General features: G+C 45.9%; 1 protein-coding gene across 3 annotated transcripts in view; it reads left to right on the forward strand.

The window, feature by feature from the left end:
* Nucleotides 1–27,155, forward strand: part of plcg1 (phospholipase C, gamma 1) — a 190,946-nt gene that overhangs the window by 147,519 nt on the left and 16,272 nt on the right. For all 3 annotated transcript variants that reach the window (XM_072242980.1, XM_072242971.1, XM_072242988.1), the window contains 9 exons: nucleotides 3,538–3,657; nucleotides 4,834–5,014; nucleotides 6,621–6,698; nucleotides 10,407–10,510; nucleotides 12,845–12,914; nucleotides 13,116–13,185; nucleotides 19,258–19,421; nucleotides 21,198–21,294; nucleotides 24,894–25,118. In XM_072242980.1, coding sequence (XP_072099081.1) covers nucleotides 3,538–3,657; nucleotides 4,834–5,014; nucleotides 6,621–6,698; nucleotides 10,407–10,510; nucleotides 12,845–12,914; nucleotides 13,116–13,185; nucleotides 19,258–19,421; nucleotides 21,198–21,294; nucleotides 24,894–25,118 — 1,109 coding nt within the window. The remainder of the gene's footprint in view (nucleotides 1–3,537; nucleotides 3,658–4,833; nucleotides 5,015–6,620; nucleotides 6,699–10,406; nucleotides 10,511–12,844; nucleotides 12,915–13,115; nucleotides 13,186–19,257; nucleotides 19,422–21,197; nucleotides 21,295–24,893; nucleotides 25,119–27,155) is intronic.

The raw sequence follows: 27,155 nt of genomic DNA on the forward strand, positions 1-27,155 counted from the left end.
TGTTCCTTTGGCCCCCCTTTCTGAAGTCCACAATCAGATCCTTGGTCTTGCGAGGTCGTTGTTGCGACACCAGCTGATCTATGTCGCTCCTGTGTGCCTCCTCGCCTCCATCTGAAATTCTGACAACAATAGATGTGACATGAGGAATTTTTAGATGCCTAGCCCCACAGGCACGGGTGTAGAGAGAACAGAGCACTGGACTAAGTACACATCCCTGAGTTGTGCCAGTGTTGATTGTCAGTGAGGAGGAGGTTTTATTTCCAATCCGCACAGACTGCGTCTACCAGTGAGGAGGTCAAGGATCCAGTTGGAGAGGGAGGGAAAGAGGCCCAGGTTTTGGAACTTGTTGATTAGAACCAAGGGTATGATTGTGTTGAACACTGAGCTGCAATCAATTTTCAGCAGCCTGATGTAGCTTATTTGTTACGTGTACATTGAAACTAACTAATCTCCAAAGGAATGATAAGAGGGAGCCTTGCTGAATGGCAGTTATAGAGTCATAGAGCATTATAGCACAGAAACAGGCCCTTCAGCCCATCTAGTCCTTGCCAAACTATTATACTGCCCATTCCCATCAAACTGCACGCAGACCACAGCCCTGCATAACCCTCCCTATCCATACAGTTATCAAACTTCTCCTAAATGTTGAAATTGAACCCACATCCACCATTTTCATTGGCAGCACTTTGAAGAAGTTCCCCTTAAATATTTCACCTTTCACTCTTAACCCATGACTTCTGATTCTAGTCTCACTCAACCTGGAAAAAGCCTGCTTGCATTTACCCTATCTATACCCCTCATAATTTTGTATACCTCTATCAAATCTCCCCTCATTCTCCTGCGCAACAAGCAATAAAGTCCTAACCTATTCAACCTTTCATTTTAACTTGGGTCCTCAGTCCTGAGTTGTGTCTGTGTCACATTGCTTTATGAGCACAGAGGTCCCCTTTGTCATTTTGTAGTCTGCCTTGGTCTACGCTGTGACTCAGCAGTTGTTTTCTTTGAAAGGTAATCCTTGCTTCCTTCCTCCAGGAGCTGCTGTCTGGGGCCGGAGCATCTTAAGTGGAATCCCAGAAGGTTGTACTGCCGGTCCAGATCGCTTCCTTAAAAGAATTGTGCAGACTGCTGAGAGAATCATTGTAGGCTGTCTAGCGCCCATCGAATATATCTATCAGAATCACAGGGCCCTTAGTATTATCAGTGATCCCTCTCATCCATCCCACAATCTCCTTGACCACCCCCCCCCCAACCCGACCATCAGGCAGGAGGTACCGTACGTTAAGACAAGGACTGTTAGGATGAGAAACTGCTTCTTCCCCTGGGCTGTGAAACTGCTAAACTCCCTGCTTCCACCCAGGTCTCACCACATATGAAGCACCAGTAGCATTATACTGTTTACTTTTTAACTTGTGACGTAAATGCACCTTATTATTTGTTAATTTATTTGTGATAATATTATTAACATATACGTGGGTTGTGTGTGAGTTATATGTTCTGTGTTGTGCATCTTGGTCCAGAGGGACTTTGTTTCATTTGGCTATATACATGTATGCAGTTGAAATGACTATTAAACTTGAACCTGAACTTCAGCAGCCGTCGCAGTAAGTACTTCTTGCTGCTGCAGCCGTGCGCTCTGTGATGGAGCTGCACAATGGTGTTGTGGTACAAGGGCAGGCATCCAGAATCCCTCCTCCCCACCGTCTCATAAGCTCCATCTGCTGGTACAGTTGTTGTGTGACAAATGTCAGCCAGGAACCTTCTTCAAACTCGGGACCGCAATGAACAAAATCACCAGGTCAACAGTTCTTGTTGGTGGAAGGTAGAGAACAGAGTAGAGGGAGCAGATTTTGGCCTAAGGGCCAGGATTGGTAGGAGGAACAACTTGTTACCCCGTGGCATGTCCATGCTGAAGTTGGTGCTGCCTCCCAGTGTTTGCTCGCCAGAAGACAAGCTGTATTGTGTTCGACTGCAGACAGCTGGAACACTCATGGAGTCAGGGACTTGGGCTATATTTATTTTGTGTGACTACTATCTTATTTATATGTGCTTACTCATTTATATGTGCTATATGTGCCTTGTTCTGTGTGTGATTTTTGGTACTGTGTTTTGTACCTTGGCCCTGGAGTAACACTGTTTCGTTTGGCTGTATTCGTGTATGGATGATTGACAGTTCAGCTTGAACTTGTTCATGAAGTGGGGTGGGGGAAGTGGAGAGAAAGAGCAGGGGAGCAGTAGTTCTGGGAAGGGCAGAAGTGTTTCTGCTGAAGTGTTCCACCAGGCCAGGTGACCAGACAGTGGCATCTGATGCATATCTGGAAGGCTGTCCATCTTGCCAGCATCTGCATCCTCTGGCATGAGGGTTAGTAACCAGGGGGTGTCTGTACCTCCCTCTTGATGGTAGCAATGAGAACAAGGCATGACCTGGGTGATAGGGGTCCTTAATGATGGACACCACCTTTTTGAGGTATTGCTCCTTGAAGATGTCCTGAAATAGTAAAGAGGCTAGTACCATGATGGAGCTGACTAAGTTTACAAGTCTCTGCAGCTTATTTCGATCCAGTGCAGAGGCACCCCCCCCCCCCAACCCCAGTACCAAATGGAGATAAGGCCGGTTAGAATGCTCTCCTCAGTACATCTGTAGAAACTTGTCCCAATGTCCAAATGTTGTTAATCTACCTGCCTTAACTACTTCCTTTGACAGCTCATTCCGTACATTGACCACTCTCTCAGTAAAAAAACAAATGCCCCTCAGGTTCCCACTAAATCTGTCTCTTCCCACCTTAAACTAATATCTTGTAGGTCTTGATTCCCCAACCCTTGGAATTGTCTGTAGATCTTGATTCCCCAACCAAAACGCAGTGGAATGAGTGGTGATCTTAGAGAGGTATATGAAATTATGTATAAAAGAGTGAATGATTTTATACACTTCTAATAGGTCATCCCTCATTTTCTGACAGAAAAACTCCCAGCCGCTCAACCTTTCTTCATAACTGAAGTCCCAGCAACATCTGCGTAATCCTCCTCTGCACTGCTTCCAGTTTAATGGTATCTTTCCTGTGACATGGTGACCAAAACTGAGCACAATGGTCTCACCACCACCTCACACATCTGTAATATTGTAGGAACAGTAGTGCAGCCACTTGAGTCGAGTGATGTTCTCCTAAGATGGTTCACCAGGTGGCTGTGGAGACACATGATCTGCGATTTTGGGGCAAGTTCCCTTAATGGACAACGCATGAATATGACATTGTTTAACGTGGAGAGGCTGACACACGGGCAGCCACCACATGGTCCTTGACAGATCAGGGTCTTTCCAAGATATGGGTCCATTTCCCAGTCAGCGATGGGAACAGAGTGTCGACGTGACCAGTATTGATATTGGTTTATTATTGTCACATGTACCAAGATGCAGTGAAAAGCTTGTCTTGCATACTGTTCATACAGACCGAATCATTGAGCTAGAATAAGTTAAAACGCTAACAACGCAGAATCCTTGGCAGCTTTTGTGATGCACTCTTTTCTCCCTTTGTTGCACAGATGGTACCATGCCAACCTCACGCGAGCCCAGGCCGAGCACATGCTGATGAGGGTGCCTCGAGATGGTGCCTTCCTAGTTCGGAAAAGGAGTGAGCCCAACTCCTATGCGATCTCATTCCGGTAAGTGTCAAGACGTTCTCGCTAACCTGTTTCTTGCCCTTCAATCATTACTGTTCACTTGGCTGCAGGGGCTCATCTCCAACAATACTCAACTCTTGTCTAGGGCAGGGGTTCCCAACCTGGGGTCCACAGACCCCTCGGTTAATGGCATAAAAAAGGTTGGGAACCCCTGCTCTAGGGGAGGAAGTCTGCTTGATTAGCTCCCCTTTCATCCACCCCAAAAGTTCACAGCCTTTAAGAAATATTTAGATCTTGTGCAAAGATGAAGCCGCCCTCGGGTGGAGGAGCAACATCTTGTATTCTGTCTGAGTACCTTCCAACCTAATGGCATGAATGTCGACTTCTCCTTCCGGTAAACAAATTCCCTCACCCCCCCCCCCCCCCAGTATTCCCAACACTTCTACCTCTTCTCACCTGCACATTACTTACCCCGGGTCCCCTCTTCCTTCCCTTTCTGCTATGCTCCACTCTCCTCTCCCATCAGATTCCTCCTTCTCCAGCCCTTGACCTTTCCCAACCACTTGGCTTCACGTACTGTATCACTTTCCAACTAGCCTCCTTCCCCTCTCCTCCCCCCCCAAAACTTCTTTTATTCTGGAATTTTCCCCCTTCCTTCTCAGCCCTGAAGAAGGGTCCCGGCCCGAAACGTCGACTATTTATTCATTTCCTTAGACGCTGCCTGACCTGCTGAGTTCCTCCAGCATTTTGTGTGTGTTGCATCCAGATAGGATGCTTTATTTTCTTTGGCAATACAGCGCCTCCGCCCCCCCACCCCCAAGCAACAACCGACAACCCCAATTTAACTTTCACCTGTTGACCAGTTAATCTAACCGGTACGTCTTTGGACTGTGGGTGAAATTGAAGTGCCCAGGGGAAAGGTCATCATTCCACGGGGAGGACCTACAGACTCCATACAGATGACGCCAGAATTGAACTCCGAACTCCGTCACCGCGCACTGTAATAGCATCGTGTTAACCGATACGTTACCTTGATGCCCAATGCTTTCAGATCTTTACAGATGTTTCTGGTGGCACATCTGACAGATGGCACTTTTTAGCTTGGATGTTGCTAGGAGGTTTCCAGCATGGGACTGGAACCTGTAGCTGCCTGAATCAGGGGTAGTCCACTCAGCTGCATTGTTACCTGCTAACTCCTGTACTGCCTTTCTCATACAGAGCGGAAGGAAAGATTAAGCATTGTCGTGTGCACCAGGAAGGGCAGTTGGTCAGCCTGGGGAGCTCGGAATTTGAAAGCCTTGTTGACTTGGTCAGTTACTACGAGAAACATCCATTATACAGGAAGATGAAACTCCGCTACCCAATAAACGAGGAAGCCTTGGAAAAAATTGGCACGGCGGTAAGTGCAAGTGGCCCGTTACCATCTGTGCACAATGGCAAGTGCAGGTGACCCGCCACCGTCTGTGGCAACAACTCCTTCATTTTAGCTCCCTCTTCAAAGCTCAAAGTAAATTTATCATCAAAGTATTTATATGTCACCAGATACTGCCTTGGGATTTATTTTCTTGCAGACATTTCCTGGAAAATTAACAAAATATAATAGAATTTGAAAAAATATATACACAAAGACTGACAAGTATCAAATGTGCAGAAGAACCCAAATTGGGCAAACAAAAGATACAGAGTCCTAAAGTGAGTCTGTAGGTTGTAGAATCTGTTCAGAGTTGTGGTGAGTGAAGTTATCTATGCCAGTTCAAGAGCCTGGTGGTTGGAGGGTAATAACTGTTCCCGAACCCGGTGGTGTTGGACCTAAGGCTTCTGTGCCTCCTGTCTGACGGTCGTTGCAAGAAGAGAGCATGGTCTGGGTGGTGGGGAGGGTCTTTGATGATGGATGCCACTTCCTTGTAGCGGCGCTCTGTGTAAATGTAATCAATGTTATGGTGTATCCTCTCAATGGAAACCCTTTGCACCAGTCGGATGTGCTTCTTAAACCTTGGCCAACAAGAGTACAAAGTCCAGGATGCGTGAGAGACTATTGTCTGATAAACCTGTTTTATGTTGCTAATGATGACTCAGCTATCACCATGGTAGCAGCTCACTGAGGAAAGCAAGAAATACCACTTGTAGATGAATACCTGGAATTCATTCTGATATTATGCAACCCAAGGGTGAATCATGTTGACAGTTTTACTTAGGCATTTGTTTGGAAGCGTTTCATAATTTGTTGGCATTTAGCCTCCAGAGCCCTGCGTCTGTGCTTTTAGTTGTTGGTCTCTGCCTGAAGTGGGAAATTGAACTTATTTCTCAGGACATGGGCAAGATGGCCATATCTGCATTTACTGTCCACCCCTGAGGTTCTAGAGAGCAGACCTCCGCATGTGGTGGGTGAGGTCTACTTGTGGCTTTGAGCTCCCTCTGACTCATGGGATGGATCTCGGGTGTCACGATGTGTGCTGGTAATATCGGAACCCAAGTGCAGAGGAAAGACACTGGTGTGGAGATGACGATAAGAGTTTATTCATAATAATTCTAACAGAACATCGGTGGCTCGGCATAGCAACACCGTGAGACGTAACATTCTCAAATCTAGGGCCCTGCAATTGGCGCTAATATGGCGTCCACTTAAATAATACAAGTAACATGGGATTCCTGAGTATATCAAAATAAACTTAACAAGCTTAAACAGAAAGAACCAGGAGACCACATTACAAGTAGCAAGTTGCTTGAGGAAAACAGAAGGGACTCTAAATGATTAATGACTCTCATTAATTAAACAACAATTAACCAATTCGGATGCTTTAAAAACCTCAGAGTCCAACGCTCTCTGGCGCTCTGCACAGACTTGAAGAGGAAGAGCTCATTACACAGAAGGCCAGCCCATCCATCTGCCCTGTATCTGGATAAGGTGTAAGTGGGCTGACAGCAAGGGCCTTACTCTTCACCTCTTGGTGTTTTGTAACTGAGTGCAAGATGAATAGGTTTAACTCATTTTCTCCTTTCCACAGGAACCAGACTATGGTGCTCTCTACGAAGGACGACAGTCGGGGTTCTATGTGGAAGCCAATCAGATGCCGACATTTAAGGTCAGGATATACCCAGTGGATCTTGCCTTGCTCTCTGCTCCCATGTGCATAAAAGCCTCTTGCCCCCAGTTGACACATACTGTGGTCAGGTAACATCCACTGTCTGCACCAGTCAGCCTTGTAAGATGAAAACCACAGCCAAAAGCTCAGGTCTTGATAGGCTGCATTTTATAAGGTGTGGCAGGACTTTGGTTGGGATGCAGTTACTGACTAAGTGGCACAGAGCCTTAAAGAGGTCTGAGAAAACAGTAGAGGGAGCAATAGAATCGTATGCTGTTAGGGTCTGGTTTGGTGGGAACAGAAGGAGTTTCTTATGAAGCCACAGCAGCCGCACAGGTCTGATGGGCCAAGTGACTTGTTTCTCTAATTCAGTGGAGGTGTGGGTGAGAGTGCCAAACGCTGGGAGTTGGGTCAGAGAGTTCCACAGCACCAAAACAGGTCCTTCAGCCTATCACATGCCGGAGGAACTCAGCGATTCAGGCAGTACCTATGGAGGGAAATAAAAAGTCAACATTTTGGGCTGAGATCCTTCATCAGGACTTCAAGGTCTTGGCCTGAAACATTGACTGTTTATTTCTTTCCATAGATACTGCCTGACCCACTCAGTTCCTCCAGCATCGCGTGTGTGTGTGGTGCTCAGGATTTCCAACATCTGCAGAATCTCTTGTGCCCCTTCAGCCTAACATATACTGCAGACTGACTTGCTTATCTGAGTTAATTCCCTTTGCTGGTGTTTGGTCTGTATCACACTAAACCTTTGGCATCCATGAACCTGCCCAAAATTCTTTAAACCATTTTAACTATATCCGTGTCAACCACTTCAGCAACACCCACGTCGACAGTAATACTAATGAACTGGCTATTGACACAGCACTTTTCCCTTCACTCACGTCTCCCAGACCCCACATTCGGAAATAATGTGCTACTTTTTCCCTCAAGCACTGCAGTATCACGTACATAGGCAACTTCTACCCTTGGATGCTTAGTATTGTATAAGTCGAACAAAGGGGGTTTGAGGAAATTTAGTCAATATGCAGGGGTGACAAACTTGTGGCACATTCAAAGATTTGTCAGCATGCAGTGCCGCGCCCTGATTCTTCAAACTCCTCCCATAGTAAAAAGATACACAGTGATTATCTTTATTGCCAAATGAAGCAGTGAATGAGTTTTTACAACACAAGAGCAGTGAGATCTTTTCACAGGAAATGTCTCATGCCAGCTTGGCGCCAGCAAGAACAGGTGACAGTGGATGATACGTTTTGAAATCCTCGCAGACCTGCGGTACATAGCAATATTTGGGTGGTGTTCAATTCAATTCAGTTCAATTTAAGTTTCATTGTCATTCAACCGTACATGAATACTCATGAATACAGCCAAACAAAACAGCGTTACTCCAGAGCCAAGGTACAAAACACAGTACCAACAGTCATACACAGCACAAAGCACACATAGCACATACAAGGTAGCGAGCACATAAAGATATCAGTAAAGTACAGCCATGCAATAAAGAGTTCAGACTCGAGCCATAATAGAGCGAACACTGGGTAGGGGGGCAGCACCAACTCCAGTCTGGACGCCAGGTCGTACTGCTCAATATTATACCATGGCACCCGAGAGATTTTTTCGAGATTATCACCAACTTGGATGCATGCTCTCAGAAAGGTTCGCCACCTCTTACCTAGAGTATTCATTGCAGTGCTTTAAGTCGGCACAAAGGAAGGCGGAGTCAGTACCAGTGTAGATACAAGTGGACCTGATCATCTCCACTATTGGTACTCCTTCAGTCTGTGGTACAGTACCAGTGCATCTTCAGCGTCTGCAATCAGTCATCGTTTTAAGAAAAAAAACTGCAGATGTGGGAAATCTGAAATAAAAATTAGAAATCATGGAATTTCTAGACAGGCCAGACAACATCTTTCACTGACCTTACACAGGCAGGTCTTGTACAGTGAACGGTGTGGTAGAACAAAAGGATCTGGGAATACGGGTCCATAATTTGTTCAAGGTGGAGGCACAGGTAGATAGGGCTATAATGAAAGCTTTTGGCACATTAGCCTTCATAAATCAGGAGACGGGTGTTATGTTGAAGTTGTATAAGATGTCGTTGAGGCCTAATCTGGAGTATTGTGTGCAGTTTTGGCCACCTACCTACAGGAAAAATATAACTTAGGTTGAGATAGTACAGAGAAATTTTGCAAGGATTTTGCTGGGTCTGGAGGACCTGAATTGTATGGAAAGATTGAATAGGTTAGGATTTTATTCCTTGGAACATAGAAGATTGAGTGGAGATTTGATAGAGGTATACTAAATTATGAGGGGTATAAGATGTGTTGGCACGTGGCCAAGTGGTTAAGGCATTCGTCTAGTGATCTGAATGTCGCTAGTTCGAGGCTTGGCTGAGGCAGCGTGTTGTGTCCTTGAGCAAGGCACTTAACCACACATTGCTCTGCGACGATACTGGTGCCAAGCTGTATGGGTCCTAATACCCTTCCCTTGGACAACGTCGGTGGCGTGGAGAGGGGCAACTGCCGGTCTTCCATACAACCTTCCAAGGCGCAAAACCATGGATGCCTATATATATAGTAAATGCAAACAGGCTTTTTCCACTGAGGCTGGGTTATGCTACAACTAAGGGTTATGGGTTAAGGGCGAAAGGTGTAATGTTTAAGGGGAACGAGGGGAATCTTCTTCACCCAGAGGGTCGTGAAAGTGTAGAAATAGCTGCTATCACAAGTAGTGCATGCGAGCTCGATCTCAACATCTAGGAGAAGTTTGGATAGCTACATGGAAGGGAGGGCTATGATCTGGGAGCAGGTCAATGGGACTAGACAGTTTAAATGGTTCGGGATGGGCTGAAGGGCCTGTTTCTGTGCTGTACTTTTGTATGACTATGAGTTATCTTTGGAAAGAGAAGCAAATATTTTAGAAGTGAAAGAAAGGAACACGTTCTCCAGGTAGCAAAGAAGGTGACAGAAGTGTTTAATCGTATACGATGGCTGCTTGATTTCACAGCCTGTGCTTTATTCTGCATTGTTATCGCTTTATCTTGTGTGATCTCAATGCACTGTGTAGCAATTTGATCTGTATGAATAGTATGCAAGATTAGCTTTTCACTGTAACACACACAAAATTCTGGAGGAACTCAGCAGGTCAGGCAGCATTCAACAGGTGCTTTTCACTGTATCTTGGTAACATAATGTTAATATATCAATGCAGTCGGAGCCATGTATCTATTTTCTGCCTGCCTGTATTGTATTTTGTGTTGCATGTTTATCTTGGGAAATCTGTCAGGTGGGTTGGGGCCTGGTAGAAGTGAAGATTATAGTTGTGTATTCACACTTTTTCTTGGTACAGCTTTAATCTGATTAGAATAGGGGGTAGGCCAGTGGAGTGAAATGTTTTGGTTGACTGCTGACACCTAAGAATGTTAATTTCTCTATTATGCTTAAATTCACTTAATGTTTAAGTACGTTTAAATACACTAAGATCGCTTAATGCTTAAGAATGTTTCAATATGCTTTGACTGCTTTTTTTGTTATATATCGCTAGTTTTAGTTTCATTAGTTTTTCTTATTGTTACAAGATTGTTCGCCTCTGCTGGTTTCGTAATTAGAGATCACAAATACTTTCTTCGGTTTTGGAGCGTGTCATACAGTGTCAACTGCCCCCCTGCCCGCTTAGACTCTGAGTAGTTTTGGTTTGTTGCAGTGTACAGTGAAAGCAATGTATGACTACAAGGCACAGCGGGAAGACGAGCTGTCGTTCTGCAAGCATGCCATCATACAGAACGTCGACAAGCAGGACGGCGGGTGGTAAGCTCACACAGAAGGCTTCGACTTTGCCCAGAACCCGACCCCCTCGTGACCTGAACAGTGCAGGGCTTGCAGTGGCTGCTGATCGAACAGTTGATTTTGGGTCAACTATTGGGCCAAGCATAACAGACAAGCACTTTATGTTGTCCTGTTCACAGTGATTTTCTTTATAGAGTCATACAACACTGAAAGAGGCCCTTCAGCCCATCTAGTCCATGCCACCCTGTTTTTCTGTCTGTTCCTGGGTCATAGGCCTACATGTACCTATGCAGACTTAAATTGAACCTGCATCTACTACTTCCGCTGCAGAAGTAGTATCCCCCCTCATGGGCAAGATCCCCCTCAGATTCCCTTTAAGTATGGTACGGTACGGTAAGTAGTGGGTAGCACAACGCTCTATGGTACAGGCATGGAAAAGGCCCTATTGCCCAACTCACCCATGCTGACAATGGTGTTAGCCCCAAACCAGTCCCAGTTGCCTACCTTTGGCCCAAATCCCTCTAAACTCCTCCTATCCATCTACTTATCATAAGACCATAAGAAGCAGAATTAGGCCATTTGTCCCATTGAATCTGCTCCACCATTCCATCACGGCTGATTTATAATCTCTCTCAACCCCATTCTCCTGCCTTCTCCCCATAACTTTTGACGCACTTACCAATCAAGAAACTATCATCTTCCGCTTTAAATATACCCAATGACTTAACCTTCGCAAGTGTCTGCGGCAGTGAATTCCACAGATTCACCACCTTAATTCCTCCTCATCTCCATTCTAAAGAGATGTTGTTGTATTCTGAGGCTGTGCCCCCGGTCCTCGACTCCCCCACTATAGGAAACATCCAATTCTTTAGAAACATTATCTAAGTAAGAGATTCCCAACCTTCTTTATGCCATGGACCAATACCATTAAGCAAGGGGTCCGTGGACCCCAGATTGGGAACTCCCTGATCTAAAGTGTCACCCATTCTTCTGACCTTTCACCTGCAGTTCTAAACTGAATCTAATACTAGAGATAGAGCAGAGAAACAGGCTCCTCGTCTCTGGGACTACACTAGCCATTATGTAACTTCTACACTACTGCTACTCTGACCTGTTTTTTTATTCTCATCAACTTCCCTCCTTCCCCTTGCCACAATCTATCAGAATCAGGTTAACATCACTGGCACAATGCAATGCATATTAATAGAGAAAGAAAAACTGTGAATTACTTTCCTCCTGGGCATCTCTGGAAACGGCCATTAGCCGTCGAGAGCAGACTCCCAACGGCACCGAAAGACCCGCTGTTCTCCAGCCGCTTACGTCCAGGGAATACACACTCCGGTCCCGCGAGTTTGGGATGTCTCTCCCACCGAAACCCCGGTTTGTGTGAATGCTATTTGATTGGCTGCCCTGTTTCAACTGGTTGCCGGGAAATAACTGACCGCACACGCCCTGTAATTAAAGGAAGTATATTTAGGAATACTAACTTAACTAAAAGGTTAGTAAAGAAAAGAAAGAAAAAAATGAAAAGGGCCCATTATAATTAACAATTAAATGTGCACAGATTGGAGTTCCGCTCTTCCAGAAGTCAGCAGACTCCCACACCTTGCTCCATCGAATCACAGTCCCCATCGGATTGAGTCCTACGACCGGTTGTCTCCAGCGTCTTCTCTCCTCATCTCCCACCGAAGAAAGGATAAACGCTCACACTGGTGCCAGGCACAATAAAAAACCCCGCTCCCCATGCCTTCTCTGCTGATGGGACGGCTCACATTCCGAAGCACCTGTTATCTCTAACCATGACCCAAACACTGCTTCTACAGAAAGACCATTACATGAAATACCCTATGACGTTAGCAGTGAAACCTTTACTAGGCTGTTTTATTTATATACAGTACAGTTAAATTAAGTAAGCAGTGCAAAAGTCATAGAAAAGTAGTGAGGTAGTGCCCATGGGTTCATTGTCCATTCAGAGAGGAAGAAGCAGTTCCTGACTCATTGAATGTGTGCCTTCAGGCTCTTAGACCTTGTTCCTGATGGTAGCAATGAGAAGAGCAATGGGTGAGTGGGGGTCCTAACCTTGTGATGGGGGTACCACTCACCCAAACATTTGCAATGGCCAATTAACCTGCCAGCCCAGAAGCCGGAGCATCCGGAGGAAACCAGCGCACTGGGAGAACGTGCCCAGATCACTGGGAGATCATGCAGACTCCGCAGAGGCAGCACCAGCGATCAAAACTGAACCCTGGTCACTGGAGCAACGGTGCCTCTGTGGTGCCATAAACCCTTTGGGGACTTGGCTCTGTGGGAGCAGCCAGGGCACGCTGCGGATTTTAATCACAGTTTATCTTCCAGGTGGAAGGGTGACTATGGAGGTAAACGGCAGCTTTGGTTCCCTGCTAATTATGTGGAAGAGATCATGAACGTAAGTAGATTGGTGCCAGAAAGATGGGTAAGAGACTTTGAACTGGATGGGCTCAAAAGAGTATTTTAAATGAAGAGCTTATTTCTCTTCTTAAGGATTTTATTGGCTGCTATAAAGCTGTAGGACTGATAAATTAAGCACTGATTCAACACGAGAGAATTCAGAGTTTCCTCACTCTCACTGTTCTCCCTCCACCCATAGCCCCTTACTGAGAACAGTCCTTTGGGAGACCTGTTGAGAGGAGTTCTGGACGTCCCTTCCTGTCAGATTGGTGAGTGGCGAGTATTACTTCGGTTAAATCTTGCTTGCTTTCTTCACACCCAGCCGTGTGCCAGGGATTAGAGACCGCAGTGGAGGGGAAAGTGAAACCGCAAGACTATCTGCTGATGCAGGAAATCAGAAATTAAAACTGAGACTTGAAAAGAAGTCACAAAAGTTTAATGTGAGGTGAAGTCACGGACAGCCTGGGGACATTACTGTTCATATGTCCCACGTTAACAATTTCAAATACTTGGAGTGGCATGGTGGTGTAGTGGTTAGCACAACATTTCACAGGACCAGCTCCCTGGGTTCAATACCCATCACTGCCTATAAGGGGTTTGTACATTCTCCCTGTGACAGTGTGGGTTTCCTTCGGGTGCTCCAGTTTCCTCCCACAGTCCGGTTAGTAGGTTAATTGAGACCATAAAATATAGGAGCAGAAGTAGGCCATTCGGCCCATCGACTCTGCTGGTGGGCTGATCCAATTCTTTCTTTCATCCCCACTCCCCTGCTTTCACCCCATACCCTTTGATGCTCTGGCTAATCAAGAACCTATCTATCTCTGCCTCAAATGCACCCAATGACTTGGCCTCCACAGCCATTCGCAATTGGCCAATGTAAGTTATGCTGTGATTAGGCCAGGTTTGAAATCGGGGGATTGCTGTGTGGTGTGGTTCGAAGGGCCCATTCTGCACTGCATCTCAAATAAATAGACAAAATAATTTAAGAATGAAATGAAGGCAGAAAATTCTGGAAATACTCAGCAGTTCAGGCAGCATCTGTGGAGAGGTGAACAGTTAACGTTTCATGTCTGAGATGCTTCAGTTTTTTTTTGTTCTGGTGGTCTGGATGGCAGTGAAGGTGGAGGGAGGGGGTGATGGGTGGATCAGAGGAAATATCTCCGACAGCGTGATTTCTGGATAAGGGAATTGAGTGACATGGGGATAGGGCAGAGAATGGCTCTGAAGGTGACAACCAGCCATACTGTGGATGGATGCTGGAGCAGGCACTGAGGACTGTTCACTTTCATATGTGTTGTTTCTTTCCGCACCTTGTGGCATATCAGGTGGCAACCTTGCCCTTTCTTTAGCACTTTTGTCTGTTTTTTGCCAGGCAGAGTTGCAAGCTTGATGCTCAATGTAGTACAGATGGAGGGCGTGCAAGGAGCCGGCCGGATTTGAACCCTCGAAGTCCAGTGCGGATGCCACTACGCCACCGGCCGGCTTATTTTCATATGAGAGTGCTTGTTATCCCTGTATCATGACAATCTGTGTTCTTTCCAGTGGTCGGTTTGTATTCAGCTTAGCGTGGGGGGCTCTGTAAGAGCATTCAGAACAGCTGGTTTTACAGGCCCACGTTTTGTTCTTCAGTGAGGTGCGACAGTTTGAGGGTGACCGCAGAGGCACGGACAGTAGAGAGACTGTCCCATGTCACCAGGGACCGGGTTCATTCCTAAACTCGGCTGCAGTCTGGATGGAGTTTGCATGTTCTCCCTGTGACTGCATGGCATTCCTCTGGGAGCTCAGCTTTCTCCCAGCACCCTGAAGACGTTGGTGAGTGAATAAGTTAGCATGTGTCAGTGAGGAGCAGAATCCAGGGTGCACTTGAAGATAATGTAGGGAGAGTAAAATGGTGAAACATAGAAATCTACAGCACATAACAGGCCCTTCAGCCCACACTGTTGTGCCAACCATGTAACCTACTGTTGAAACTGCCTAGAATTTCCTTACCACATAGCCCTCTATTTTTCTAAGCTCCATGTACCTGTCTAAGAGTCTCTTAAAAAGACCCTATTGGCTATTTCTTCAGCGGTTTGATCGGGGCACGACTGCGCAAGTGCGTGGACGTCACCTGGTTAGGACAGCAAGAAGAGTTTAAAAGGAGACAGCTTTATAGAGAGGGCGCCGGAGGAGCGGGAAGCGGAGTAGAGGGAGACAGAGTAGGAAGGCTTTGGCTCAACAGGGCCTTGGTGATAACGGGTTGAGGCGAGGTAGGTTGCCTGTGTAGAACACAGACACGAAGTATGTGTGTGAGGCCGGTGTTCTGTGCTCGGTGTCAGATGTGGGAAGTCCTGGAGGCTCCCAGCCTTCTGGGTGGCCACATCTGTGCCAGGTGCGGCAGGCTGCAGCTCCTTGGGGATCGCATTGTAGAAAAACTCCAGGGCATTCTACAAGTATGTGAAGAGCAAGGGGATAAGACGTGAGAGAATAGGACCAATCAAGTGTGACAGTGGAAAATTGTGTATGGAACCGGAGGAGATAGCAGAGGTATTAATGAATACTTTGCTTCAGTATTCACTACGGAAAAGGATATTGGCAATTGTAGGGATGACTTACAGTGGACTGAAAAGCTTTTTGGAAAGAATCAAGTTGGATAAGTCACCGGGACCGAACGAGATGTACCCCAGGCTACTGTGGGAGGCAAGGGAGGAGATTGCTGAGACTCTGGCGATGATCTTTGCATCATCAATGGGAATGGGAGAGGTTCCAGAGGTTTGGAGGGTTGCAGATGTTGGTCCCTTATTCAAGAAAGGGAGTAGAGATAGCCCAAGAAATTATAGACCAGTCAGTCTTACTTCAGTGGTTGGTAAATTGATGGAAAAGACCCTAAGAGGCAGGATTTATGAACATTTGGAGAGGCATAATATGATTAGGAATAGTCAGCATGGCTTTGTCCAAGGCAGGTTGTGCCTTATGAGTCTGAATGAATTTTTTGAGGATGTGACTAAACACATTGATGAAGGTAGAGCAGTAGATGTAGTGTATATGGATTTCAGCAAGGCATTTGATAAGGTAACCCATGCAAGGCTTATTGAGAAAGTAAGGAGGCACAGGATCCAAAGGGACGTTATTTTGTGGATCCAGAACTGGCTTGCCCACAGAAGGCAAGGAGTGGTTGTGGACAAGTCATATTCTGCATGGAGGTCGATGACCAGTGGTGTACCTCAGGGATCTGTTCTGGGACCCCTACTCTTCATGATTTTTATACATGACCTGGATGAGGAAGTGGAGGGATGGGTTAGTAAATTTGCTGATGACACAAAGGTTGGGGGTGTTGTGGATAGTGTGGAGGGCTGTCAGAGGTAACAACGGGACATTGATAGGATGCAAAACTGGGCTGAGAAGTGGCAGATGGAGTTCAACCCAGATAAGTGTGAGGTGGTTCATTTTGGTAGGTCAAATATGATGACAGAATATAGTATTAATGGACTCTTGGCAGTGTGGAGGATCAGAGGGATCTTGGGGTCCGGGTCCATAGGATATTCAAAGCTGCTGCACAGGTTGACTCTGTGGTTAAGAAGGCATACGGTGCATTGGCCTTCATCAACCGTGGGATTGAGTTTAAGAGCCGAGAGGTAATGTTGCAGCTATATAGAATCCTGGTCAGAACCCACTTGGAGTACTGTGCTCAGTTCTGGTTGCCTCACTACAGGAAGGACATGGAAACCACAGAAAGGGTGCAGAGGAGATTTACAAGGATGTTGCCTGGATTGGGGAGCATGTCTTATGAGAACAGGTTGAGTGAACTCGGCCTTTTCTCCTTGGAGCGACGGAGGATGAGACATGACCTGATTTATGTGTATAGGATATAGAGGCTTTCTATGTTTCTATGTATCTGCCTTGACCACATTGGCTGGCAGAGCATTCCACGCACTCACCAATCTCTGTGTGAGTAACTTACCCCTGACGTCTCCCTTATACCTGCTTCCAAGCACCTTAAAACTATGCCCCGTCGTGTTAGCCATTTCAGCCCTGGGAAAAAGCCTTTGGCTATCCACCTGAAGGGCCGAAGGGCCTGTTTCTGCGCTGTATCTCTGTATAACTGCCCATGATCTCAGTGACTTGGAGACACAAGTAATGGCAGCTTCTGGAATGAGGATCAACAAACAATGTTCCCTATAAATTTTTTTGCTGCTGTGCAGACCAACCACTCCTTTGAGCAGGAAACGTTTATGTGGCCTGAAAATGGCACGGCAATTTATAATAACATTTTTTTTTAAATTCCAGCTGCATGGCAACAAAGGCTCTTCAGTCACTGCGCAACCGCACACCAGCGCAGCTTAGAAGGAACGGTGCCAGCAGACAAACTCGTGGAGGAACTCAGCAGCTCGAGCAGCATCTGTGGGAGGGGAGAGGAACTAACGATGTTTCAGGTCGAACACCTTACATCAGGACTCAGGTTAACTGTTTCTCCTGATGAAGGGTTTTGACCCCAAATGTCGACAATTCTTTAGCCTCCCCACAGATGTTGCTTGACCCACTAAGTTCCTGCAGTGGATTGTTTATTGAAATCAGTGCCTTGTTAATCCATTAGAGGGCAGTATGGAGTCAGCCTCCCTCGAGGGGTTTGAGGCCACACTTAACTAGATTGGATAGGCTTCATTCTTCAAAGGAACGCATACCAAAATCTGAGGGGATGGGTACGTTGCAAAGACATAAAGCTGTTATAAATTACAAAATAAATAAATAGTCTGAAAGAAACAGAGTAACACACACAAAATGCTGGAGGAACTTAGCAGATCAGGCAGCATCTATGGAAAAGAGTAAAGAGTTGACGCTTTGGGTTGAGACCCTCCATCCGTCCTGACTCTATGTTTATTTGGGATTTCCTGCATCTGTGGAATCCCTTGTGTTTAAAAGAAAAGAGTGGCAAGGTAGTGTTCATGGAATCAGAATCAGGTTTAATATCATTGGCAAATGTTGTTAAGCAGCAACACTACAATGCAATACATTATAATAAAAACTGAATTACAGTAAGAAATATATACACATAAAGTTAAATAAGTAAGAAAAAAATAAAGTAGTGAGGTAGTGTTCATGGGTTTCATGTCCATTCAGTAATCAGATGGCAGAGGGGAAGAAGCTGTTCCTGAATTGTTGAGTGTGTGCCTTCATACTTCTGTACCTCCCCTCTGACACTAGCAATAAGAAGAGGGCACATGCCGGATTGTGAGGGTCCTTAATGATGTATGCCTTTTTGAGGGTAAAGTGGAGAAAGTGAACCGGAGAGGGTGGTTACCTTGGAAAATGCGTGGTTCCCTTTGGTAACAGATTGTAAGCTGACTACTGTAGCAGTGTAATTAAGTTACCTGTCTAGCATAGATAATAGCTACAGAATACTGAAAGGCCTGGATAGAGTGGACGTGGAGAGGATGTTCCATCATTAAGATCAAGATCAGGTTTATTGTCATCTGACTGTACAACCAAATGAAACAACATTGCTGCAGACCACAGTGCACCCACAAAACATTTATCACACGTCGCACTTAAAACAAAATAATACCGCAAATAATGTAATAAAATATAATTCAATGTTTATGTAATGCGCAGTTCGCTGTCGTAGTGGTGAGAGCTCAATGGTGGCAGAGTATTCATTAGTCTCGGCCTGAAGATAGAAACCCAGTCCGGCAGTCCTAGTCGTGATGGTCCTATACCTCCTTTCTGACAATAGTGACTCAAAGAGATTGTGGGATAGATGACAGGGATCCTGAACAATGCATTGTGTCCTTTGTATTCAATGCTCCCAGTAAATGTCACAGATGGGGGGTAGGGGGGCGGGACCCTGGTGGTCCTCTCGGGATTTTACTATCCTCAGTCAGGTCTCGCGGTCTGATGCCTTGCAGCTTCTGTTCCACACAATTATGATCCAGACAGGACACTCTTCATGGTGTTCTTGTAGAAAATTGTTAGAATGGTTAGGAGGGTTGCTGATCCAAGGGCACAGCCTCAGAACAAAGGAATGCCTCGTTAGAACTAAGGTGAGGAGGAATTTCTTCAGCCAGAGTGCGGCGGATGTGTAAAATTCGTTGCCAAAGATGGTTGCAGAAGTCAAGTCATTGGGTGTCTTTAAAGCAGGGATTGATAGGTGCTTGGTTGATAAAGCAGTTCTGGGTTACAGGGAGAAGGTAGGAGAATGACCTTGGAAAAAAAATCAGCTATGATTAACGGTGGAACAGACTTGATGGGCGAATAGTTTAATTCTGCTCTGAATCTTGTGGCCGTATGGGATTGATGTAAGTGGTCAGAGCAGACGTAATGCTTCGAAGTACCAGTGACTCTTGTACCCATCTGTCTCACTGCAGCTGTACACCCAGATGGGAAAGGCAGTCGGCCGTTCGTTTTCAAAATAAATGCCGGTTCATTTGCTTCCTCGGGGGGAACGATGGACTTGGCAGCGGAAACACTGGAAGACCTGAACGACTGGGTGACCAAGATCCAGGACGCGGCTCGGAATGCAGGTGCCAGGGTAGGTCGCACAGTCCGAAATGAAGCCACCTCCTCATGAATTTCTTCTTGCCTAGGTTAGAAATTGTGATGGAAGAATTTTTTTTCATAAAATGTTCTGTTTTGTACATAAAAACTTAGAGTTGTACAGAATTGTAACAGGCTATTTGGCCCAACTGGTCAATACTGACCAAGGTGCCACCTAAGCTTGTTCCACTTTTCCCACCTTTGGCTTGTATCCCTCTAACCCAACCTTTGTTACGCTATGGACCAATACCATTAAGCAAGGAGATCATGGACCCCAGGTTGAGAACCCCTGCTCTAACTAAACCTTTCCTATCCATGTACCTATCCAAATTAAATATTGTTAGTGATTCTGCTTGGACTACTTCCTCTGGCACCCTGTTCCATATACACACAGCCCTCAGTGTGAATGACTTGCTCCTGTAGTCCTTTTTGAACCTCACCCCTTTCAGTTTTAACCTCCACTCTCTAGCCTTTGATTCACTTTCCTCTGGGGGATTAAAACTGCATGAATTCACCCCATCTCTGCCCCCTCGTGATTTTATACACCTCTAGTAAGTCATCCGTTGTCTTCCAGTCTCTTGGCGAAAGGAATTTTACGTTCACAGCTCATTGGTGGTTGCCGGCACAGTGTTGGCCGGGGCTGTGAGGAAAGTCTCACCAACGATCTAGAGTTGGAAAGCGGAGGCATTTTATTTCTCTCACTAGCAGCCTTTCTGCATGTCCGTATCTCAGTACGGATGGTAAGAAAGAAGGCTCCATGAAACTTATAATCCGACAAATTCAATTACTTGAAGCAGTTGCTGGAATCTGTCAAATTATCCCAATAATAGTTGTCATCTCTGCAACTGGGCTGAGAGAGTCCTGATCTCCCAGGAAGAGGACCACAGGGGTGCTTATGATAACTGCTGTAAGAATGGCAACCCAGAGATAATCATCCCTAGATCTGTTGCCTATTCAGAATGGCTGGTGTAGAAATACACCCAGTGGCCACATTGTGAGGTACCACCAGTACTGCACATTCGTGGTCTTCTACTGTCTAGCCATCTGCTTCAAGGTTTGTTAAGTTGTGTGTTCAGAGATGCTCTTCTGCACACTACTGCTGTAACACATGATCATTTGAGTTACTGTTGCCTTCCTGTCAGCTTGAACCAGTCTGGCCATTCTCCTCTGACCTCTCTCATTAACAAAGCATTTTTGCCCAGAGAAATTTTTGTTTATCACACCATTCGCTGTAGCAGGGCTTCCCAACCAATTTATGTCATGGACCAATAACATTAAGCAAGGGGTCTGTGGACTCCAGGTTGTGAACCCCAGCTCTTGAGACTTGTGTGTGAAAATCCCAGGAGATCAGCAGTTTCTGAGATACTCAAACCATCCCATCTGGCACCAATGATCATGCCACAGTCAAAGTCACTTAAATTACATTTCTTCACCATTCTGAGGTTTGGTCTGAACAACAGTTGAATCTCTTGACTAGGTTAGCATGCTTTTATGCACTGAGTTGCTGCCATATCATTGGCTGAGTAGATATTTGTATTAACAAGCAGGTGTACCTAATAAAGTGGCCACTGAGTGTATTATCTGAGTTAATACAAGTGGCCCACACACTGTGCGCATCCTGCACAAACCAGATATATACTGAATGCTGAGAAACTGAGGAAAAGGCAAGAAAGGGCCCCTTCTGAATGAGGTCATGTCATGGCTATGTTCAACTACTGCATGGGAAAATCCCATTGTAATGGTATTGATGTGGGACTTCGTCTTCCCTTAGAAAGAAGAAGGCAAGATGATGGAGCGCAGGAAGAAGATTGCACTGGAGCTTTCTGACCTGGTGGTATACTGCAGACCTGTTCCATTTGACGAAGATAGTAAGTGATGTTGGGTGAGCCAACGGGCCTGATTGCTGTACGGCTGTGGACTGCTGCCCCCAGTTGAAGTTCTGGCATTGCACTGATACACTGTACACTGTACTCACGTTTGCTGTCCCTCTGGACCCAAACCGTTGCCATGGGAATGGGTGGCAGGTGGATGATGCCAGCAGTCTGTTCTTCCAGTTGGCATGGGTTGGAGGAAGTGGATCTCGTGCACTGTTCAAATCTAAGAAGGGATATGCTGACATTGGTGGAGGTTCAAAGGAGGTTTACTAAAGTGATTGAAAGGCTTGTCACATGAGGTGCCTTTGACGGCTCTGGGTCTCTACTCACTGGTATTCAGAAGATGAGGGGTGACCTCACTGAAACCTATCAAATGTTAAAAGACCTCGATAGAGTGGATGTGGAGAGGACGTTTCCTAGGGTGGAGGAGTCTAAGACTCCTGACACAGCCTCAGAATACAGGGACATCTTTTTAGAACGGAAATGAGGAATTTCCTTAGCCACAGAATGCTGAATCTGTGGAATTTTGTTGCCATGGGTGGCTGTGGAGGCCAAGTCATTAGGTATATTTAAAGTAGAGGTTGATAGATTCATGATTAGTCAGGGCACGAAGGGTTACAGGGAGAAGGCAGGAGATTGGGACTGAGGGGGAAAATGAATCAACCATGATAAAATGGCGGAGCAGACTCGATGGGCCAAATTGCCTAATTCTGCTCCTGTATCTTATGATCTTAAGTTGGAATCATGGCCAGCCCTGACATTGTAGGCCAAAGGCCTGTTCCTGTACTGTACTGTGTTCTTTTGGGCCAGCAACAGAGAAATTAGCTTTATTTATAACATGTACATCAAAACATACAGTGAAATAATATGTTTGCATCAAATCAAATCAGCAAGGGTGTGTGCTGGGCCATATTGAATCAAGTCAAATCAGCAAGCCACACTTGTAGCACCAATGTAGCATGCCCACAACTCACTAACCCTAACCTTAGGTCTTTAGGATGTGGGAGAAAACCCATGCAGTCATGGGGAGAACGTACAGACTCCTCACAGACAGCACCAGGAATTGAACCCCTATTTTATCGTTGGTGCTGTAAAGGTTTGCATTAACGGCTACACTACCATGCAGAATTAGACCATAAAATATAGGAGCAGAATTAGTCCATTTAGCCCATCATTTCATCATGGCTGATCCATTTCCCTCTCAGCCCCAGTCTCCTGCCTTCTCCCCGTATCCCTTCATGCCCTGACTAATCAAGAATCTATCAGCCTCTGCCTTAAATACACCCAATGACTTGTCCTCCACAGCCCCCTGGGGCAACGAATTCCACAGATTCAACATTCTGTGACTAAAGAAGTTCCTCCTCATCTCCGGTCTAAAAGGACATCCATCTATTCTGAGGCTGTGTCCTCTGGTCGTAGACACTCTCTCATCATTGGAAACATTCTCTCCACAATTACTGCATTTTTCTGCATCAGTAACAATTCCCCCCCCCTCCAAGTTTCTCCCACTTACCTACGGACTAGGGATCTGTATCAGTAACAATCCCCACCCCCCTCAGGTTCTCCCACACCTGTGGACTACGGGAAATTTATAGTGCCCAGTTAGTCCACTAGACCACACGCAGACTCCACACCAGTATTGTCCAAAGTCAGGATTGAGCCTGGGTCTCTGGAGCTGTACAGCAGTAGTTCCACTCACTGCGCCAGCGTGCCGTCAAGTCAAACAGTGCGTTGACTCATTTCCCGATCCTAACAATAGCAACTAAGGCACAGAACAATTTGACAAGTGTATTATTTTTATTCTGTGTAGGTTACTGAGAGTTACTGTAGCAACAGTCCACAGAGCCACCTTGTGGCTATCTCCTGTATCTACAGTACAGTGCAAAAGTCTTAGGCACATGTACTGTATATAGCCAGAGTGCATAAGGCTTTGACACAGTACTGTATTTGTCAGCATGGAGCCCAGAGCAAATTTGTAAATCTGGCAGAGCAAAGGACGTTGGGATTGGTGAGGGTGGAGCGCCTCGGGAGGTGTTTGGGACAGGCGGCAGAGAAGGAGTGCCCGGGCAGAGGGTGGCGCAGGTGCAGACACACCCAGCCCTGAGAAACCAGGCAAGGTCACCTGACCATTGCAAAATGTCTCTCTGGTGCTTCCCGCTCACTCCCTTCTCTCTTCCCCTTTCCCCAACCATAATTCCCCTCTCCCTGCCCCCTTCCCACTCTTAGCCCACAGCAGAGACCCATATCAGAATCCGGTTTATCATCACTCACATATGTCATGGAATTTTTTTTTTGAGGTAGCAGTACTGTGCACATCCACCACCCTCTGTATTTAAAACCAAACCTACCTCTGACATTCCCTCTATACTTTCCTTCAATTATCTTAAAATTATGCCCCCTTGTTTTAGCCATTTCTGCCCAGGGAAAAAAATTGCTTGCTGTCCACCCTACTTATGCCTCTTATCAGCTTATGTGTTCATCCATCATTGACGTCGATGAGGACCTTGACACCATCATGATGGTGTCGAGATTAGTGCGTGATTTGGATTTAAGTGAGGGAGAGCTGCACAGCGTCAGCCTCACTCTCTCTTGCCAGTTCCCATCTGGGTCCAGTGGCAAGACAGAGTCTAGACGGCTGGAGATGGAACTAGGCGCAGTGGATGACCAGGACGTCTTCTGTATCTTGTCCTGCTCTACACGTTCCACGACGCTTGCAGAGACCACCTTCTTGACCATTGGACCTTCCATTGGTCTCGTCCGCTCAATCCGCCGGAGTCTGTCTTCACATGCTGGGTAGACAACTCCCTGTCTCACCGAGGATTTGAGACCTGTCGGCTACCCTCACCTGGTTTAGCCGGCTTGTTGAAGCCGTTGCCTGGGGTGTGGCTTCTGTCGGATGCAACAGCTACGGGGAGCCACAGGTGAGAGCTGAGTGCCAGGTGGGGACCAAAGGTGGACTAACTGCCTTGAAAAGGATGCGACATGTTCCCCCACCAGAGGTGCTACCCTCCCTGACACCCCATACACCCCAAACCTTATACACCTCTATCAACTTACCATTCATCCTCCTTCGCTCCAAAAAGAGAAGCCCTGGCATGTTGAAACATTCCTTATAAAACACATTCTCTAATCCAAGCAGTATTCCTGGTAAATCTCCTCTGCACCCTCTGAAGCTAGAAGCTAGACGGTGATTGGTGAGACCAGGTGAGGGGGGGGGAAGGTAAGTGGTACGGTGACGTACGAGAAGGAGCTAGGTGAAACCAGGCGAGGATAAAGGTAGGTGGGTGGGGAGGGGGGATGAAAGGGAGAAAGGGAAAGAGGAGCGGAAGTTAGTCTGCAAAGACTAAGTATTTCAGGTTGTATACTGTCTGCATTCTCTGATAATGAACAGAACCATTTGAACCAGAGATGCTGCCTGACCTGCTGTGCTCCTCCGGCATTTGTGTGCATTACTCTGGATTTCCAGCATCTACAGAATTCCTTGTGATTAGAATCTGTCTTCTCATGAAGGTCAGTCTGTGGATGGGAAGATATCTAAGTGCTGGGTAGTGAGTTTGTGTAAGAATATGAAAGCAATAGCCTTTGTGTTGCAGAGATTGGGAGTGACCGGGCCTGCTACAGGGATATGTCATCGTTTCCGGAGACCAAGGCCGAGAAGTACGTGAACAGAGCCAAAGGGAAGAAATTTCTTCAGTACAATCGCCTGCAGCTGAGTCGCATCTACCCTAAAGGGCAGCGTCTCGATTCGTCCAACTACGATCCACTGCCCATGTGGATCTGTGGCAGTCAGCTTGTGGCATTGAACTTCCAGACTCCAGGTACTGACTGAATTCCTGCTTCTAACATCATAATACTGAGGTAGCAGGGAGAGCTGGTGGACAGGATACAGTGTTAGCTCTTAGACGGAGAGTTCCCAGAATTATATTAAGATCTAACATAAATATCTCTCAGAGTACAAGGATGTCCCTTTAGAACAGAGATGAGGAGGAATTTCTTTAACCAGAAGTTGGTGAATCTGTGGAATTCACTGCCACTGGCAGATGTGTAGGCCACGTCATTGGGTATGTTTAAAGCACGTTTTGCTAGTCGAGGTGTCAAAGGTTACAGGGACAAGGCAGGAGAATGGGGTTGAGAGGGATAATTAATCTGTCATGCTAGAATGGCGGAGCAGACTCGATGGGCTGAATGACCTAATTCTGCTCCTATGTCGTATGCTCTTATGGTAATCTAATTGTAAAATGTAGCCATGTACTAACTTTCAGCATATGACTGCAGTGCTATAGTGCCTTCCTGCTGCAAATGGAGGGGTGGGCAGTGAGTCAGGGAATACAGAGATCCTTTAGTTCCAATAACCAGTGTACATACATACGTACAAAAACACGCACACACACACACACTCACTCACACACACACACACACACCATTCACATGCATATTTCCTCTCACTGTCTTTCTTATTCTCTGATTTCTATTCACTCATTCACACACTCTCTTTCGACCCAAAATTAACTCACTCACTCATGCTCTTCCTGTCTCCCTCCCACACTTAATGACTCAAACTCTCATTCTGTCTCACTTTCAAACTCATAATCTCCCTGGTGTATGTTTACACCTCGTCTGTGTCTCCACTTAGCCTCTCTACTCCTCTCTCCCCCTCTCCCTAAGACTGACTCAGTCACGTTCTCCAATCTCCCTCCCACACTGCACTCTCACTCTTCACCCTCTCCATCCCTCTCTCCTTCCCTCTCAACCAGCCCTGCAACTCAATACAATTACAGCTGATCTGAGGCTGGCCTCACCTGTGATCGATGTGGCATGGTAGTGGCATGGGTAGCATAACACTTTGCAGCAAATGGAAGATTGGGGTTCTATTATCTAAATTAATTACAAATATAAAACACAAAATAATTGATTGCATAAGTATTCACCCCCCCCCCTTTAATGTGACACACCAAATCATCAATGGTGCAGCCAATTGTTTTCAGAAGTCACATTATTAGTTAAATGGAGATTTTTTTTGGAGTTTGTTTGTGCAGTCAAGATGTTTCAATTGATTGCAGTAAAAATACACCTGCATATGGAAAGGCCAACTGCTGGTGAGTCAGTAACCTGGCAAAAACTGCACCATGAAGACAAGAGAACTTTCCAAGCAATTCCTCAAAAATTTCATTGAAAAGCACAAGTCAGCCGATGGTTACAAGACAATTTCCAAATCACTGAATAGCCCTTGGAGTACAGTTAAGTCAATCATGAAGAAATGGAAAGAATATGGTACAGCTGTAAATCTGCCTAAAGCAGACTATCATCAAAAGCTAAGTGATTGTGCAAGAAGGGGACTAGTGAGGGAGGCCACCAAGAGACCTGTGACAACTCTGGAGGAGTTACAAGGTTCAGTGGCTGAGATGGGAGAGATTGCACATACAACAACTGTTGCCTGGGTGTTCCACCAGTCACAGCTTTATGGGAGAGTGGCAAAGACAAAGTCAGTCTTGAAAAAAACTCACATGAAATCTTGGCTAGAGTTTCCAGCAATCATGTGGGAGACTCTGAGGTTAGCTATAAGAAAGTTCTATGGTCTGATGAAACCAAAAATTGAGCTTTTTTGGCTATCAGACTAAATGCTGTGTTTGGCAGCAGGCCCTGGAAGGCTTGTGAAGGTAAAGGGTAAAATGAATGCAGCAAAAATACAGGGAAATCCTGATACAGTCTGCAAGAGAAATGCAACTTGGGAGAAGATTTGTTTTCCAGCAAGACAATAACTCCAAGCATAAAGCCAAAGCTGCACAGGAATGGCTTAAAAACAACAAAGATAATGCTCTGGAGTGGCCAGGTCAGAGTTCAGACCTCAATCCAAT

Source organism: Mobula birostris, chromosome 2 (assembly GCF_030028105.1).
Source record: "Mobula birostris isolate sMobBir1 chromosome 2, sMobBir1.hap1, whole genome shotgun sequence".
In the NCBI taxonomy this organism is placed as follows: Eukaryota; Metazoa; Chordata; class Chondrichthyes; order Myliobatiformes; family Myliobatidae; genus Mobula; species Mobula birostris.